The 19,146-nt window shown below is 34.7% G+C and overlaps 4 protein-coding genes across 5 annotated transcripts; 2 read left to right on the forward strand and 2 right to left on the reverse strand.

The window, feature by feature from the left end:
- Positions 1–1,117: 1,117 nt before the first annotated feature.
- Positions 1,118–4,745, forward strand: LOC102607369 (chloroplastic group IIB intron splicing facilitator CRS2-A, chloroplastic). 2 transcript variants are annotated; one of them, XM_006482170.3, is made up of 9 exons: positions 1,118–1,259; positions 1,755–1,962; positions 2,061–2,145; positions 2,258–2,325; positions 2,931–2,981; positions 3,083–3,156; positions 3,655–3,713; positions 3,829–3,905; positions 4,409–4,745. In XM_006482170.3, the coding sequence occupies exons 2-9, from the start codon at positions 1,759–1,761 to the stop codon at positions 4,523–4,525; spliced, it is 735 nt and encodes a 244-aa protein (XP_006482233.1). In that variant the 5' UTR covers positions 1,118–1,259; positions 1,755–1,758; the 3' UTR covers positions 4,526–4,745. The 2 variants fall into 2 exon arrangements, with proteins under 2 accessions (XP_006482233.1, XP_052299849.1); XM_052443889.1 differs by lacking the exon at positions 1,118–1,259 and adding an exon at positions 1,272–1,404.
- A 1,088-nt stretch (positions 4,746–5,833) lies between these two features.
- On the forward strand, positions 5,834–6,810 carry LOC102630774 (hypothetical protein). Its single transcript, XM_015531506.3, has one exon. It carries the CDS (start codon positions 5,974–5,976, stop codon positions 6,589–6,591), a length of 618 nt encoding a protein of 205 aa, XP_015386992.1. The 5' UTR covers positions 5,834–5,973; the 3' UTR covers positions 6,592–6,810.
- Positions 6,811–7,014: 204 nt separating this feature from the next.
- Positions 7,015–11,734, reverse strand: LOC102607850 (uncharacterized). Its single transcript, XM_006482173.3, has 6 exons — positions 11,386–11,734; positions 10,884–11,146; positions 10,728–10,795; positions 8,778–10,622; positions 8,193–8,322; positions 7,015–8,033 (listed from the first exon to the last, which is right to left on the reverse strand). The coding sequence occupies exons 2-6, from the start codon at positions 11,059–11,061 to the stop codon at positions 7,303–7,305; spliced, it is 2,952 nt and encodes a 983-aa protein (XP_006482236.1). The 5' UTR covers positions 11,062–11,146; positions 11,386–11,734; the 3' UTR covers positions 7,015–7,302.
- A 2,951-nt stretch (positions 11,735–14,685) lies between these two features.
- On the reverse strand, positions 14,686–16,187 carry LOC102608344 (uncharacterized). Its single transcript, XM_006482174.4, has one exon. It carries the CDS (start codon positions 15,867–15,869, stop codon positions 15,105–15,107), a length of 765 nt encoding a protein of 254 aa, XP_006482237.1. The 5' UTR covers positions 15,870–16,187; the 3' UTR covers positions 14,686–15,104.
- Between the last annotated feature and the right edge of the window lie 2,959 nt (positions 16,188–19,146).

Below are 19,146 nucleotides of genomic sequence, written 5' to 3' on the forward strand. Positions count from 1 at the left end.
CTCACACACAATTGTTTAGAAAACGTTTTAGGTGGGATGGATGCTTTCAATAGTTTTATTGAATAATAGATTGTTTGTGTTCTAGATTTCCCTATTCTTTTATCGAAGTCTCACCCTATTAGTTTAGAAACGATTGTGCATTGTAGGTTAGTTGTACACGCCATGCATTACTTATTTTCATGATTTACTTTAACCCTTTTATGATCTAATAGTTCATATGAATTCGCATACGCTAGCTCACCACAAAAATAAAATAAAATAATCATCGATTCATATTATTTTTACCTAAATTTTCGTACTAAACTTATCCTAATTAATCTTCATAAAAGCGTTGATATTTGAACCCTCAATTTATCTCAACATCCCCCTTTTCAATTAATCCATCTTATTTACATAACTACCCTTATTTAAAAGTACAACAATATTTAAAGATAAATATTACTTTTCAATTTTTAATTTTTTTCTCTCTCTAGCCTACATTATTCAACCAAAATTCTCTCCCCCCCCCCCCCCCCCCCCTTCTAAACTAGAGTTCCGTTACTTTTGCGAAATAAAATCAAAAGCTCCAAACACTAAATCGTTAACTAATCAAATTTTTTTTCATAACACACTCTCTTAACTTTATTTGATCAGGAATTATCCTACATTCAAATATTTGCCCGTAATTATTTTAGGACTCGGAAACCTTGAAGTGCTTAATGCTTCGATGCTTTTGACTCTGGGTTTGCTATTTCATATGAATCGTTTTATGATCAAAGCAAACCTCAACCTCTCAAACATGAAGCTTCAAAACTTACCTACTTTTTCCAGCCTTTGTAGCCTTCTCAAGCTCTTGCTAAAGAGATATAAAGTTGTAGGAAAAGCTGCCAAAATGGGATGGACTTGAAAATCAGATTGCTGTAATTTGGTCTTAGAGAATAAGTGAGGGAGAAAAGAATTTTTTTAAAAAATAAGGGTAATAGAGGAAATATAAGAGGTTAATTAGGAACTAGCAGTTCGTGAGATAAAATGAAGAGTTATAAATGCCACAACGCTCTTCATGAAATGTAAATGGGCTAAGTAATTTTACTTAGCCCAAAGAAGAGGCCCAATTTAAGCCCATGATTAAAAGTAGTTGATTTTATCTTCTTCCGCCAGCGCTCTGTTACATACAGTACAACACAGCACAACACAACACAAGCAGAAACGTTATAAGCCTCGAACTGAGCTCTGCCACGCCTCTGTTCTTTCATCGTTGTGTCTTAGAAACCCAAGAATAGGTGCATTTTCTTTTACCCTTTGTTCATTTTTTCAGTTTACACTTCGCAGTTCATACCCACTTCAAATTTTGAACTGTTCATTGCTTCAGCTCTGTCTATTATTATTTTACTTGGCTTGCTCAATTGTGGGCTCTTATCTTTTTAGGTATTTAAATAGCATAAATGTTAACGTTGTTGTTGTTTCTTTTTGGTTCTGCAATGTTATAAAATGGATTGCTTAAGTATCTGAGCTTCAGATGAGTGATACAAAATTGGGATTCAGTTTGATTCAGATGATGAACTTCCACTAATTTTTCACATAGGTCCCGTTTAGTTATTGAGGAAATTTTTCGGATTGTGAAAATAAAATGCAAATACTTGGGATTCTTGAGTTTCCTATACACACAGTTTGTACCCAATAATACGTAAATGTTTATGTATATGCTTCTATATTTTATTTGTTTATACATTTTTCAAGCGCCTTGCCTGATGGTAATACGTTGTTTCTGAATATAGGTCAATGTTGTATGCACTCTCTGCCCCAAAAACTTGCATTTCCTGTCCGAGAGGGCCTCCCTTTCCTCAAAAGCGTCAAGTTTCAACAAGGCTTTGTGTGCATGCTTCGTTGCCAGATGATAATGGTGGATTTAAAGTGGAGTATACACCTTGGTTGATTGTCGGATTGGGTAACCCTGGGATTAAGTACCACGGCACTAGGCACAATGTAAGCAACCAAATGCTGCTCCAACTTTTTAGCTTTTGTTTGTGTTTAAGTTTGTCTCCATTTTGATATTTGTGACTATATGTAGTATCTCGTGCCAGGTTGGATTTGAAATGATTGATCACATTGCTCAAGCGCAACGCATTGCTATGAACACAATACAGTCAAAGGCTTTAATTGGAATAGGTTCTTATTCTGTTGATTTTTTTTTTAACAGTTTTTTTTTACTATCCTTTTTGTTGTTGTGCTGTGCTTGCTGCTTGGTTGTTTGTTCAAATTCGTTTTATGATCAGTACAGGTTCCATTGGAGAGGTGCCGATTTTGTTGGCAAAACCTCAGGCATACATGAATTTCAGTGGGGAATCGGTTAGTTCTGTCTCCTATTTCAGCTTTTAAATTACACTATAGTTCCACGGATGTCAGTTCTCCATTTTCACATGGCATTTGCAAATGGCTGTCATCTTGGCCCAATAGATGCCATGTTGAGAATTGTTAAATCTCAAAAAGGATTAAAAAAATTGAGCGTGTTCCATTAGCTGTCCAAGACTTCTTTTGGCTCCTTATTTTATTTGTTTGTGATTTGATCCTGCATTCTAGATTATTATGAAAAAGTTATTTCAAGTGTCCAAATTTCATTTGTGTTTGGTACAAGACAAGGCTCTTTTCTTGAAAGGATTTAATCTAGGTGGATATTCCGTGTATGATGCACTTCTGAGGTCTTACATTTCTGTAATGGCTATCAATAGCCTGAAAAACATTTATTGGTGTTGATTGGCTGGCATTTATCAATTAGGTCTATTTGTTTTGATTGTTCCATTGAATGTATGCTTGTTTGTCTCTAATATTCCTGTGGTTTCTCTTCTTTCCTCCTTAGGCTTAATAAGTAGATATCTTTTCTCATTAGTTAGTTGTAGTCACTGAATGATAGTCATTTCTGTTCCTATTTTTTCTTTCTTTTCACTATTCTTAAGGTCGGGCCTCTTGCTGCACATTATCAAGTACCGCTGCGTCACATTTTAGTGGTAAGCATTCTCCATCTCATGCTCAGCAGTAGGAAAATCAAATGACTCCGTACGATAAATATAGTGTTTTGACAAAATGTTTCTGGGATTTGCCCTTGTAGATCTATGATGAGATGAGTTTAATGAATGGTGTTCTCAGACTTCAGCCAAAAGGAGGGCATGGCCATCACAATGGGTATGTTATTTGGATATCAGTTGTGACAGAGTTTGTACGAATTCCCACGTTGTATCCACCCTTTTGCTTTGAAAGAAAATTATGCTTCTCAAAGGAACTACTTTTTGTCTTGATCCCTTAGTCAGTGGAGCTAGTGTATTTGTTGGGCTCACTCTCATATAAAACCTTGTGATGGTTCAAATGCAAACAATCTATTTGGAAAAATTACTCCATGAAAAGATATGTAAAAATGACTAGGACCCAAAAAAAAAAAAAAAAAAAAGGCCATATAGCATAAGATGTTACTATCGCAGCTGCCACAAATGCTGCTTTCTGAAATGTTTATTTATGTGTGGAACAGTTCAAGCTGTAAGTGATCTTTGTGCTGTGAATTAGTGAAAAAGATGAGATATCTCTATTTTGCTGTCTTGTAAAATGTATCCAATAATTCCTAGTTTAGTAGTCACTAATAAATAGGAATGGAGAAATATTTGTAATTATTACTCTCTTTTCCAACAGGTTGAAAAGTGTGATGAACCATCTGGATGGTTGTCGTGAGTTTCCTCGGCTGTGCATAGGTTGGTTCATTTGGGGCCATCACTTTTTTCTTGACTATAGTATTTTCTCGTCTTCAAGAATTTTTCTCCCTTTTTAGTTAAAGTGAAGACTGTATTCAAATTCCACATGTTGCAGGTATTGGAAATCCACCTGGCAAAATGGACATGAAAGCTTATCTACTACAGAAGTTCAGCCCCATAGAGCGGGAACAGGTATAAACTAGTTAAACTATGTTGTGCATCTTGTCTAGATGACTTATTTAATGACAAAATCTGTTGCGTCTAGTTAATTGTAATGCCAATCTTAAACCTTAATTCCAAGGCTAGTTAGCTAATGATGACTGGTTGCTCTGGGTGCCTTGCACCTGCATTAACAACCATATAATTGTAAAAGACAGCCAAATGTTTAGATTTACCATCTCTTTCAGTTTGTTTTGAATATTTTTGTTGGTTGTTTTTCAGACACGTTATAATATCTGAATTTAAGTCCAAGATTGGGTTGAATGGGATGATGTATCTTGTTAAGATAACTCCGCAATTGCTATAAAATTGTCCAATTCTTACTAAATTGGTTGTGTACCGCTCACATCCATGAACACAAAAAGGCAAAAGCTTTTTAGTTGCAGATATCTCTATGGCTGTGCTAGCTTCTCTAATGTCTGCCAAAGTCTTGCTGACAACTTTCAGTTGGCATTTGTCTATTTGTCTTTTAACAGATTGATGCAGCCTTGGAACAAGGAGTTGAGGCCGTGAGGACCTTGGTGCTCAATGGATTTGATCAGAACATTTCTAGATTTAACATGGGGCAGAAATATAAGTATCACGCGGTTTGACCGTCCGCGACCAAAAGAATGCAGAATAGAGAGATTAAAGTGTTCTTCTGATCGTACCGTACATGCTTTGTTGGGAACTTATGATGACCATAGAGATGAAGATTTCTTCTAGGATGTCAAATTCTATTTCTTTTGTTTGTAATACCTCCTTAATGTGTATCCTAATGTAATTATTTTTTTTTTCTACTAATGCTAATCCTTCTTTAGTGTTTTTTAACAACCTCTTTTATTAATAATAATAATAATAATAATTCCACTTTATTTTTAAGAAAAAAGACACTTATAGGCTCAAGATTTGAAGAAATAGTTAAATAAATCCTCGAGTTTTCAATAAAAGGCATCAAGATTTTTTTTTTACTATAATACTTTTTTGCTTTATTAACCTAAAAAAATAACTCTAATATTTTATAATAAATAAAAATATAATATTAAATAAATTTAACAATATATACAATTTCAAATAATTACAATATTTTAATACTTTACAATCTTATATTATATTAAACTGAATTTTATAATAAATAAAAACATAATATTAAATAAATATATAAAAATTTAAATTATTTTCAATAGTATATAAAATAATTTAAATATTATTAATACGTGAGATGTATTTTATTAATTGTAAAATCGATTTAACTCAGTGATTTATTTAAATTTTTTTATGAAAAATAAATATAATAATTTAAAAATTAAAAATTTAGTTTAAGTATTAAAAAAATTCTAATATTTATTAGTTTATTGGATAAATTAACAATTTTAATTATATTTGTATTTATTAAAAAATTTAAAGTCAATTATTTTATTCACCATTTGCAAAAAATATTATAATCAAAAGAAGATTTTCGCGTTTCTCATTAAAAATTAAAAATTTACATGATAATTTTTTTTATATTTTAAAGATGTAAATGTCCTTTTTTCTTATTTTTATTTGAGAAAAAATTGTCATATTTTTTCAAAAATTATATCACGTAGATTCACATTTCATGGAGCCTAATTTCCTGCCATTTGGAAAAACTTTACTCAACCGGCCCTGGTGGTGGACTTGGAGCATCAACTTTTGTCAAAACCAAAAACAAAATGTCATTGAAAAAAGAGACAAATCTCCTGCATCCAAGGCCATATCAAAGAAGCTTCCTTTAACTTTTCAGTAAAAAGTAGATAACCCATCATGAATTTCCAACCAAATCAAACGGTTCGTGTAGAATCCAAGGTGATTTCAACGCCCTTTAAGATTTTCAAATAGGACCCACGTTAAATAAGAACGTTGGAAGCAAATACAGAGACAGTACAATAAAAATTGGGTCGGGGGGGTGGGAGATAAAAATCTCACATTTTATTAGACCGTTGGAAACGGAGAAGGGGGCAAATCTTTATTTAATACAAAACTACAAAAGCATTTAACTCTTAGAATCTTTCATCTTGATCAGCATAACAAAACAAAAAAAATGGCAGAAGCTAACGGCTCTCTGCAACAAAACCTCACTCTTCTTGATCCCATATCTCTCCTACTTTCTCAGAACTCTAATCCTCAAAACCCACCAGTCACACTGAAACTCATTACAGAGAATTACTTCATGGAGAGGGGACCCAGATACCATGAATACGCTGAACTGAGAGAATCAAGACTGAGAAGGAAGATTATGCGAGAAGAAGATGAAACTGATGAAGCGTATGAGCCAAAGCGATCGCCTTTAAAGAAACAAGTGAAGTTTCGGGGGATTTTGACTGGTTCAAGAAAAGGGTCCTCTGTTTCCTCTGTTTTGGCTCAGTCAGTGCCTGACTTTTCAGCAACTTTGCGGAAAGAAAATCGGAAGCCGGCGGGTGGGGCACTTGAGTTGACTCCTCCGGCTAAGAATTGGTCGAAAATGAATGGGAATTTGTCGAATTCCAGAGGAAGTAAGTCGGCAAATGCGGGGGAGAAGAAGGGAATGATGGCAAGAAAGAGTTATGCGAGTATTGAAGAATTGAAGGGCATGTCAATGGGAGTGGCAAAGGATATTTGTGGGGAAAACAGAGGAGGGAGGAAGACTGTTTTGAGTAGACAATATTCAATGTTTGGTTGAGTTTACTTTTTTCATTTTTTTTTCTTTTCCAATGGTTGTTGATTGGATTTGTCGTAACTTTTGCTAGGTGCCAGGTTGATGATTGATCACGATTTTTTATTTTTTTTTTCGGGAGGGTGTGTTCTGTTCCTAATAGAATAGAACATAAAGCTTTGGATATAATCATGTTTGCATGTGATTATGTATAATATAATAGAGCAGGTTTCTATTGTTTTTCAAGGATTTTTTCCAATTGAATTTTTTTGGCAGATAATTAATGGAGGTTTCTATCAAATATCAATTATTATGATATGATGATACAATAGCAACTTGGGATTTCTTGAGTAATTTACAAGAACAAACACAAGTTTAGAGGAAAATGCTTGCCTTTTGGGTAACTCAGTATCGTAAAACTCCCGAACTCGATGATGATTCCGTTAGAAGGATCTAAAGGGTCAAAATTTGGATTCACGAGCTCATATTCAAAACATTGTTGGTCAAAGTACAACTTGAAATTTTGAACTTTGAACTTGTGGAAGCTCTTTGGAAATTTCAGAATAAATAAAGCATGCAATGTATTGATACAATGCCCATCTACAAAAACAAATATCACTTGATAACCAAATACCATCCCCATTGATTTGTACAAAAAAAAAAAAAAAAAACCATGTTAATTGCCACATGACTAAGAAAAGAAACTCAACAAGTCAGAATACCGGGGCTTCATGAAATTCAGTAGGACACCGGCCTGCACTCCCAGATGTCTTTCACAATCTCCTCGACCAAAATTTGAATTATGTCCAAGCCAATTTGAGCACCAGTTTCAAATGCTTCTATATCAAAATCTGTCCATTTTCCCAAGGAATGACTCATCTCACATTCTATTATCTCATCAGGAGTCATCCCAGCCAAATGCGTCCACCTTATAACCTCCTCTCCAACTTCTCGAATCAGCATCTCTGCCTTCATTCGTAGAGGCAGCCTAGTCCATGCCTTGAATCCAGAGTTACTGTATTGGCCATATTTTGCATCAAAACATTCTATCCAACAGTCAAAAAGGAATCCCCTAAGTTGATTGCCCTCTTTTGTTGCTTCAAAACCAAGAAGGCAATTAAATTTCGGCTGCATAGCACTAGCAAGAACTTCAAGTTCATCAAGTAGAAAGGGTGCTACAAGAAAATCTGTCATTCCACCAGATTTATGCAGACTTGTATTTCCAAACAATAGTTCAGCATTTAAGATAACATCCTTGGCATGACTTAGCTTGCTTCCAGTTAATCCAAGATCAACATATTCGATGCTTAGCAGCAATTTAGAAATTTGGTCAATAAGGTCAATCACCATTTGATTACCAGCACTTCCTTTGGTCAATGAGGTTGCAGAATCTAGAAGGTCTGTATCAGGAGCTGCTGGTTGAAACTGATCTTGGGGGTAATCCATGGAGTCAAGCTGCAGCCTACGTCCTGGAATTACAAACAAGATATTTTGAATTGGCAAAAAGGATTTTCCAAATACTATTTGTAAGAGAAAAGGTAGGAAACAAAGATGAAAATTATAGAATGGATTTTTTTCTTTTTCTTTTTTTCAAAAAGACATCTTCACTTATAAATTCAGTTCCTTACCGGAGCTATCATCTATGCTACTGGAAACGCAGCTGTCATTTGAGAAAGAAGCTTCAAGGACAGAGCCAGGACTAAGATGTTCACCGTCGTGTGTAGACCCAACTGAATACACTTTCTTCTTCGCCTTGGTCTGAGATGAGCAAAGGAACCCATAACCATAAGGTACAAAATTTCTCAGTGGCAACACTTGGCACTCGTATAACGATTTCTAACAATTTTAAGAATCAACCGCTTGCACTCACTTGTATAACAATATCTAAAAATTTTAAGAATCAACTGCTTGAACATTAGTTACCCACATATTTATAGTCAATTCAAAGCGATTGTGTCTCCTTTTAACAAATACTTAATGGTGCAAAAACATCAATAATTATAGGCATTTTCATTTTCTCTCTACGCGCACTGACCCCTTCAACCAAGTCGTTTCTCAGAACAATTTAAAAGTTATCAGAATCAGAAACAAGCAGAGTACAAGCTAGAACAAAATTATTAATATCACCAACAAACAATAACACAAGTAATATTATGCTTAGTTGTGAAAACCAAAATACGCGGGGCGATATGCCAAAGGAAAGAGAAACCAACCTGGAAAGGAACATCTGCAGTAAACACATGACCATCTTGAGAAATAGGCTGCTCTGCTGTCAACGCGGATATTAGCTCTTGGAGAATAGCAGCAGTAGATCTCTTAGGTGGGGTACCTGCTGTAACCAACTCATCGTCTTCCTGCAAAGTCAGTTCCTTCAATTTTTCTTCTAGCAAGGCACCTAAAGCATCTCCTGTCAATGGCAATTGTGTTTTCAGGAATGAGGACCCATCATTCTCATCCATTATCTTTCTCCTGTTACAAGCACCCTTACTCATAGTGTCATTTTGCTCCTTTATTTTCTCCTTCACGTGTGTGGCATTCTCAGTCTTGATTCTCAATGGAGAATTAAATGTAAAAGAAATTACGCCACTTTCCTTATTGCCAATATTATCTCTCATACTATCCCTCTCACGGGCTGCTTTGCTTTTGATAGATGTCCGATTCACTGAACAAGAGTTAAGACCCTTTGCTTGGCCAGTCACCGTACAGCCCCTTAAATTTCTCCCTCTCCCCAGTGTTGAATTGATAAAGCCTGTATTTTCGACTGGTCCATTGGCACTCCTCTTCCGTACCGGGGTCCTTAACTGTAACAATGAGCCATCTTGCTGATTACAAGATTTTCTCTCAGCATCAAAACTAGCATTATCTACTTTAGAAGGAACCCTAGGCCTGGTGCGGCCACTTATATTTCTGTTTAGAGCAACAAAATCTTTGGCCCCACTAATAGTGTTAGCAGAACATGAAACACTCCTGTCAGGAAGATTACTCAGTTTGGCCCTTGGTGGCATCCTATTCCTGCACATGGACATCTGATTTTGGGTTCGGGTTCTTTGCTTGGAAGTAAAAGAATATGGTTCCTCAATTTGAGGCTTGCACCGCTGGCTTGTCGCCTTCCACTGAATTTGACCTTCTTGCAAAGAAGGCTTCCTATCAGGACTGGGTACACTTCCTAACTGTATTTCGTTACTAACCTTTCCTAGAGCAGAAGGAGATACAGGTTGCTCTTGTTGTCGAAAAGCTACATCTTTTTCTTTTTCAGGTGATCTTGGTTCACTGTTTCCTACTCCCAGAGATGAGACATTGACAAAATCTGAAGCAGAAGTTGAATAAACAAAAGGTGGATGTTTTTCAACATTTGATCCGCAGTCCATAACATCCAGCATATTACCACAATTTCTACAAGAAGTCTGCCCCATGAAGGACTTACAGATACTCACGTTATAAGTAGACTGTTTTGCCAAATCTGGCGACACGACCTCCATTCTTGCTTCTGACAAAACCTCATCCGTGGAGGTGTAAGGAGCTGAACTTGAATAAGTGAGAGCAGATTTTGCTCTATTTGTAGCTTGCAGACCTGGCTCCAAAATTTTAGTAGCAGCATCAATCAACCTAGAGGTCCTAGACACATTCCTCGCATTGGAGACCCTAGGACTCTTTATTGGAGAAGCAAATTTGTTGTGATAATTCCCTCTCGACCTGGACAAAACACCCTTAATTTGTAATGCCTCGGCACCAAACCGAGTCACTACCCGCCTCTCAAACGGCTCAGTCTTTTGTATCTTTTGCGGCCTAGATTCGGTTTTTCCACATCCTCTGTCTTTCAAGTCTTCCCTACTTGACCCGCTGTGCTCATTCACAAATTTGTCGTCTCTAACATCACAAGAACCAGCAAATGAAGGTTTCTTGGGCTTATCTTTACGTACATCCGGCATAGAATCAAGACCCATTAGCCTAGCAACCAAACTCGGCGCTCGCATGTCATTCTTAGGCTCTAAATCAACAATACTACGGCTACCATTTTTCTTCATATTAGGAAAACCCCCACTGTTCTCGTCAGCAATCTACCATAACAGAACGATTAACAAAATACTCACGGATTATTTTAGACATTCAGCAAAAACAAGCAAGCAAACATGACAAATACAGAAAGGAAACTAGAACTTTACCAAATGGAGCTTTGCTTTGGGCATCTTCTCGTCCCCTCCAAACTTCTTATGAACTTGTTTCGCTCGAACTAACACAATGCAGCATCAAAATTCAAACTTTTCTTCACAAAATGTGAACTTTAAAGAACAACGAACTACATTCATAAATACACAAACCTGGAGGAAGCAATTTTCTGGAAAAAATCTTCTTCTTGGCAAATCTACGGTTCCAATCGAACAGCTGAAAGAAAATACCAACACAGCCACCAGGCCTATCTCTCTGAGGCCTCTTCTCTGTTATTGCCAAAGACGAAGTCGCCAGACTTGCTGTGGTTTCATCCATTTTCTCCAACATCCAGAAAAAAATTGAAATTGAGCCTAATAAACCCTCATAAGCCAGTCGCACCGCATTCCAGAACCCAAAAAATTTCAAAATTTTCCTACAAAAAAGGCCTAATTTTGATAAAAACAAGCAATGATAGAACTCAAAAGACACAATGTGGCAGGGGAAAAACAAGCACCCAGATGGGAAATGCAGTAGAATAACGTAATGAGTAAACAAAATTAAATTTTTTAATGGGGTATCATATGCCTAGTGGCAGCTTCTCTCTCTTACAGTATCTCTGTAAGAAAAGAAAATGACAAGACACAGAGCAAGAGTCGCAGCAGAACAGCATACAATAGTAGGTAAGTGTAATGTCTTGACGCAAAGAGCCAGTGATTCTCCTTTTTTTATCCTGTTGGCGGTGACGACGATCGTGAAAAGAGAAAGAATAATGAGGGGGGCTCGAGAAAGAGAAATTTGAGGGCAGATGAAAGCTGAAAAGGGTAGTGTTCTGTTCTTCACTGCTCTGCGGTTGAAACCGATAGGAGCTCGAGAGAGAGAGAGAAAGAGAGAGATTTTAGAGTGATTGATTGATTGATTAGACCGCGGGATACGTGACATCGTAGGTGTTCGAGAATTGAGGGGGTGCGTAGGATAAGCAGAGGGGGATGGAGGGAGGGAACAAAGAGGCTAAGGCACGCGCACTCAGTCTAGTCAACTATCAGCACTTCAATGTTGTTATTCTTTTTACTTATTTAACTTAAAACTTAATTTGACTGCAGATAAATTGATAGTTTTTTAGAACTTTTACATAAAAAAAGGTTAAGTCTGTCATGTAAAAAAATAAAATAAAATCAATTAATTCGATAATTTGACAGTGCTTAATTTAAAGGTACGGTAATCCGGAGTCACAACTCACAACCTGTAATTATTATTTTTTCCAACAGTTAAATGTGTGTAAATATTTCTGCTTTTGATAAAAATCAGTTGGAAACGAGAAGCGGGTGACGAGACAAGACAAGACAAATAAGGACAAAACTAAAAATCGTCGAGTCCACGTCTGTCAGCCAGCTTCCGCTGTCGCTACATACTGCTACTATTGGGAGCCTTCTTTCTCTTATTTTCTTTTTTTTTTTTCTGAATCCCTTTCAAATATTTCGAAAAAATAAAACTCGAAATTTACAACCTACTCACTCGCAGCGGTAGAAACTTCATTTCACTCGCCTTATGAAAAGGACACGTCAGCTCGATTAGATGATGCCGTGCAACGCAGTGAATAATTTAGATTTGTTTTTTTAACGCAAATAAAAAGCAACACTTTTTTTTTAATTTTACTTTATTAAGATGGACACGTGAGTTCCCATGAACCGGCAAAGCAGCCAACAAACCGAGATTAATGTTGTCCGTATCGGTGAAGTTGATTAAAAAATTTTATTTGGTGTGCGATATATTAAATTATTAATAAAAATACCAATTATTTTGACATTGATAATTGAGGAGAGGCCCAGACTAGAGTGAAGCTCGTTTTAATTTTCCACTTCTTTTGGATGCCTTCAAAGAGACAAAAGTCGCAAAATCTTTTTTTCTTTTTTTTTTTGGGTTAAATTTTTCAGATTTGGGCGTGGAGTCATAATTGTTTTGACCCTTGATTTGTCTCGCTACAAAGCTGTAAAATGGGTGGATTTATCAACTTTCACAAAGTAATTAAAAAGATTTAGATCGAAAAGTAATTAAAAAGATCAGTACCAATTTGCTGTCGCTTGGGTCAAATCTTTTTTAAAGAGTGGTACGTCCGTTTAGTCCTCGACCGTCACGGGTTTATTTATACTTTATTTATACGTTACAGCAAAATTTGAGGATGGTTTTGACCCTTATGTTATGGCCTTTTATTCAAAAGACATGGGCCTCACCAAGAATTGGCTTAACTTAACAACCAACAAGGTGGGTGGACAAAATGTCCAGGCTGCTTTCAGAAACCCAGAACGAATCTGACAGAGCCTTGCTTGATTCAGATTATAATTGTAACGCTTGGCAAAGAAGGTCCAGTCTTCTAGTCCTTATCTAGCAAAGTAGCAAACCCATGTGACTTTCAAAGTACGAGTGGGGGATCAATTAGACCTTAAATTTGGAATGAAAATACACTTTCATTCCATATCGCCATGATTTGTGTGGTCATCACAAGGAGATGTGGAATGTGGATGGGGCTTGGCATTTGAAAATTGGAATCTCTCTAGCTTGGAGTTTGTACCGTATTTCCTCACATAGAACAAACTGCTTTGTCATAGAGTCCTCTAATTTCAGAGAACAAAAATTAAAAGCCTAATATCTTTAAACAGCCAGCCCAGGTTCATTCAAGCCCAGTATTAAGTTGGGTTGGGCCACACTAATTGGATAAAAAGGGTCCAGTAGAGCAAGTAATATAGTTGTGTTCATGCACCCTTTATCCACAATTGTTGCGATTCATTAGCAGTAGTCTATATGTGTGTGAGTAGGTAGTGAAAATGAGCACTACATTTATGTATATAGAGACAGGTACAAGGGAGTATTTATGTTGCGACATCCTAATATTTGAGTCTCGACTTGAATTCCAATATTATATGTCATTCATCTATTAAATAATGAATTTCATAACTTATAAAATTAAATAAATATCATCTTAGTTAAAACTCAAAATTAAAACTCAAATACTCGAATGCCTAGCATTGCACTTCATGCTTCCAAACATAATCTTTGAATTCTGGGTGAGAATTTCCAATGATAATGAAATGTGTCCTTGGTGATGCTATTGGAAATCTCAAATTTTATTTTAGGAGACTACTTTTTATTACAGCTTCATTTAAAAGAAAATAAATAAACAAAATAAAATAATAAGAAGACCGTCCTTTATGAAACAGAATCAAATCCATTCGTTCTCAAATCCCTATAAACAGTGGCCCATTTTATTTTCATTTTTTACTATTCATTACTTTTCCTACGTACCTTGGCTTCACTGTAACTATTTATGGTCACCATCAAGTTGTCAAAGTTTTGATTCCAAAATCAATCAATGGTGGAAGCTCAGCAGAGAACACTAGCAATTTCTGAAAAGGAAAGGGACACTACGTGTTTTGTCTCTCTGCTCCCATAATTTTCAACTTGTCACTACACAACAGAGATGCCATCACTCGGCTGTGGCCCAAACAAGGCCAAAATTCAACCAAGAAAAGGCCTAGTTCATGTCATAGATTCAAGCATGGCACTGCACATTTTAAACATGCCCTAACCCTAATGCCAAGAAAGCTTGCTAGATGAGAACATTCTCAGTTAAGAGGAAAATATATTGTTTACTTCATCTGTGGTGTTTTGGCCATTTTTAAAAGCAGAAGCCTTCAGAAACTGATCGATATGATCATATTTGTTCCCAAACTTTTCTAAAACAAACCAGCATTAGAAAACATTAAAAATAAATAAAAATGCATGAACTTGAGACTGGGGGAGGGTGGCCTCTCTCTGTAATGCCAGTGCATATGTTTTGTTTATCACATGGTCAATCATGAAATGAAACACACATTTGCAAATTGACCAGATCCATATATTTATGACCCAAATGGGGTTATTTTTTTCAATTTTCATTTGCTGGTTACAAAACAATTAAGTACATATCTAATACAATAATCAAACAAATGATTAATCAACAAATCTCAATACAAGTGCACCAAAATCATTGAACAAATATTTAACCTGGGCACTTGTCATATAATACAAACTCTTAAAAGTATGTAAACCAAGCATGTGTGAGCAAATAGCCGAATAGGCAAAATACCCAAAAAGCAAATAAAGCAAAAGGAAAAACAGAATGGGACAACCATGAAAGCAAGGGTTACCTGTCATTTTGTTCCAAAAGCATGTGCCATGATCAATTATATCTTTCCTTTGGTTTGAGGCTCTCCTTTTTAATCTTCATACTCTTTCAGTCTTTCTTATCCTTACATGGCGCATCATCGAAAACAAAACATATAGGCTATAAAAATAACACACTAATCCCCTAAATTTTCTTATTAATTAAGCATACATATACTTCATTACTCAATCAATCATTTCTTCTTATTCTTATCTTTGCCGAAGATTGAGCCTAAGCCAAATAGATTCCCAGATGGAACATTCAGAACGGGATTGACATGTACACCATTACCGTAAGAGCCATAGTTCTTCTTCAATGGAGGCTTAAGATAGCTTGATTTTATTGATGATGACGACGGCGACTTGTTGCTGCCATCTTTTGACAATGCAGCACGCTTATCATTTGATGCTGAACCTGTAGAATTGCTTCTTGATAAAAGGGGAGGCAGGGGACAGAGGCTTCTCCCATAGCCACTGCCACAATTCAAGCTACTGCTTCTCTTGAACTTCCAAAATGACTTGGAACTTTGCTTGTTATTGTTATTATTCTGGTCATTCTCTTCTAAGTCATCATCGTCCCCCGCTTCATCCCTCGTTATCTTATTATTATTAATATTATTGGGTTTCAAATCCAAGCTCTCTTGATCCTTTGGCAATATTGGCAACGCAGCTTGTGCCGGATTAACATTTTTCTTCTTGTTCTGCTTCTGCTTCTGCTGCTGCAACTGCTTCACTTCCGTAGGAAGAATCTTTCCATCAGAGAAGAGCTCATCGGCTGATGAAGATTCTTGATCAAAGCTTTTGCGAACACAGAAATCAAAATCAATGCCTGTGGAGTTGGATCTAATGAGGTGTTGCCCCTGTTGCCGCTGCTCCACAGGAATAAAATCTGACTGACAAAAATCATGAGAAAATGAAATTCTTGGACTCATATTAGAACTTTCAAGCTCAACTGCCATGTTTGATATTTCTTCAACACTGTTACACAAAAAAAAAAAAAGAAGGCTACGAGAACATGCAACCGCAAATGCCCAAGATGGTGTTTTATTTTAAAGAAGACAATTAATGAATACTAAGATGCTATTGAGATTGAAGATAAGGACTTGGGAACAAAACGAGTACGAGATTAATGCAGAGGGAGATATGTGAGACTGAGAGTCTTGAGATGTGAAGAGATAATTAAAGAGCGACGTGAAGAGAGTTTTAAGGAGAAAAGGGCGGCCTCGGTGGCGTTAGTTGAAGGGCCAAAATGGAGAAACAATAATATACTGAGAGCTACCAAGATACAGGAAGGCATGTTTCCACTGACGTGGATGGAGATTATCAGCAGGATTATGGGACTGTTTCTATTTTTTTTTTTCAAAAAAGAAAATTACGTTACAAATATATATTGTATATATAATTTTAGTGGGTGCCCATCTACTTCACTGTGATGAACTTCCTTTAACTCTTAGCCGATGCATAATGTCATGTATGGATTTAAAACTAATAAAATCTATTTTCAAATATTTGAAAGAAAATTCATCACTAACTTATAATTAATTCCTATTCATTCGTAAAAGAGTAGAAGTGATTTATCATATGGGATCAAAATTCTCTCCTCATCTCATTTTTAATCTAAACAAGTATACTTACATAATTGATGGTTAATAAATAAAAATGTAATAATTAAGTAAATATTGACCATACATAAATAAAAGTGCATATGTATAAAAAAATTTCAAAATTTTACCAACTATCTGTGTCTAGTGAATGGTTCTTGAGGAAAAAATAATATTTTAAAAAACAAGTCAACCTTAACTTCTATTATTCAAATTATATAAAGAAAGATACTCAAATTGAAGTATTGAACTAATTAATTTATAAAGAATGATACTTTGTTAGCATTCTTCATTGACGTTGGGCGTAGGATGAGAATGCTTTTGAAAAAACAACTTTCAAATGGGGTCATACTAACAATGAAAGGTTATTTTATTTAACTTTAATAGGTTGTAAATTTGTTAAACCGAGTCAAATGGAAGAATATTAGCTCATTTTTCTTTTTAAATTAATATCTAGCTAAAACATACTATTAAATTTGAAAATATGTATATTAAAGTCAATGTGTGTGTGTGTGTGTGTGTTTTTTTTTTTGACCTTTTGTTTTAAAAGGATTTTAGAGAAATTTAAAAAGAAAAATATAACCAAATCTTTCTAACTTCCCAATGTCATGCAAGCACACACCTTGCAAGGTTCCTGAAATCTTTCTTATCATTTTTCTTTTCTGTTTAACTCCATTGTTCAAATGGTCTTAATCCCTTTTACATATAACCATTTGCAGAGATTTAAAAGCCAAGGTATTGGACTGATTGCTTTCTAATTAGTTAATTGTTGTGTTTCAAAACTCCTATGCCATGAGGTTGAGGCACCCCACATATCCATATAAAAGTCAAATATCAAAAAGCAAAAAGTGACTGCGTGAGGACTGAAAGAGACTGGCAAATTATGCTTGAATTAGATCGTAATTATCTTATGTTAAAATCACAGTCAAGACTGTTGAGTGCTGACCCACTTTCAATCAAGTCATAATAATTACGTAAGATCTTTAGCTTAATCAAAGGTGGATGATTTAGTGCTTGGGTATGACTTACTTAATAGGTATAAGTGCTTATTTAATCGTATAAATAAATAGCATTTATGTACATCAGTTCTCCTGCATATTTAAGGTTCTTTAAGAACTAATACAATTAGCTAAAATATAATAATTTCAATGAATTTAGCATATTGAATTAGATGATTGAATAAACACGATTATCATCAACCATGCAAATAAAATGACTCACCTACATTTTATCACAAGTATTGGCATTGTGCATAATGGGGGTGGATGTGTATTGGCTTTGTGCATACATAAATGTGATGGATACTTAAAATGATTACATGTTGTACCTAATGCTTCATATATAAATAGCATTAGTTTTTTTTTTTTTAAATTTAAAGTCCCACCTTATTTTGGTTGTGATTTTTAATTAAGAACTCATTTATTGAGGGATGGTTATTGATTAACCGTTCGTAGATAAAGGTATATATTTTGTAAATATCAAATGTGTAACATATATAAAAATAATATTTTTTAATCTGAAATCAAAATACACCATGCATGGAAGTGATGTGAAGAAGAATTAATGTATTTCAAATAGTGTTTTATTAATGAATGAATGATAGTTTTTCACAATATATGATTCAACATTTTACCTTTAACATGTTAAATGATACATCAATATTTAGGATGTACTTATGAATTTCTTTTATTGTAAACATGAGAGAAAGATGTTTTTTCGTTAATTATATACTAATGTGTAGATAACCCATGTATGTGAGTAGTTAAAAATAAATGTATATAAGAGAACAAAGAATTTTTAACAGTTAGAGAATAAATTATTTCTCAATAATTTCAAATCATATATTCAATAATAATGAGGAAATCTAATAATTAGATAATGAAAAACTATTTCTGAATTATTTTAAATCACATGTTCAAAGATTCGGATAACAACATAATCCAAAAATATTTATTGTCTAATCTAATAATTGAATAATTTAAACTTCAAAACAGTCCTGAAATATGAAGATTCTAAATAATTTTTTTTCTACTTTAAATATGCAAATTGAAAATAAAGGCAGTGGTGGGGTAGTAGTTTGGGTTTAAGTTTGAATTATCTATCGTGAATTGATTATCTTCAAATCACATTTTTTATTTTTAAAAATCCCAATTTACCCTCTATTTTTGTTAATAAAAAAAAATTATCAACCGAACCCCATATCTCCCTTACATTTTGAATTAAAATGAGGGCAGCTTGAAATTTTTTAAAGTAAAGGGGGGTAATTCGAAGATAATCAATTCACAGAGGAAATAATTCAAAATTTACCCTAATAGTTTTAAAATTTTCAACTAATTAATTTGCATGTAATAATATTTATTTAATGTTATAGTAATAAAACTTTTTACCCTCACCTCACCCAGATGGCAAGTTAAATTATATTGCTTGAAACTCATACAGTTAAAACTCGATTATAAATGAGAGATTAAACACCAAGTTTTATAATATTCGAACAACAAATATTTCTCAAGATTCAATCATCAACTATGTATACACATATATACATGCACATGCATAGATGACATAGTTTTCAAATTTTACAATCCATGTTTTGATTGATGTTGAAATAATAGTATTATCTTGAGATATAAAAATG

Source organism: Citrus sinensis, chromosome 6 (assembly GCF_022201045.2).
Source record: "Citrus sinensis cultivar Valencia sweet orange chromosome 6, DVS_A1.0, whole genome shotgun sequence".
NCBI classification, from domain to species: domain Eukaryota; kingdom Viridiplantae; phylum Streptophyta; class Magnoliopsida; order Sapindales; family Rutaceae; genus Citrus; species Citrus sinensis.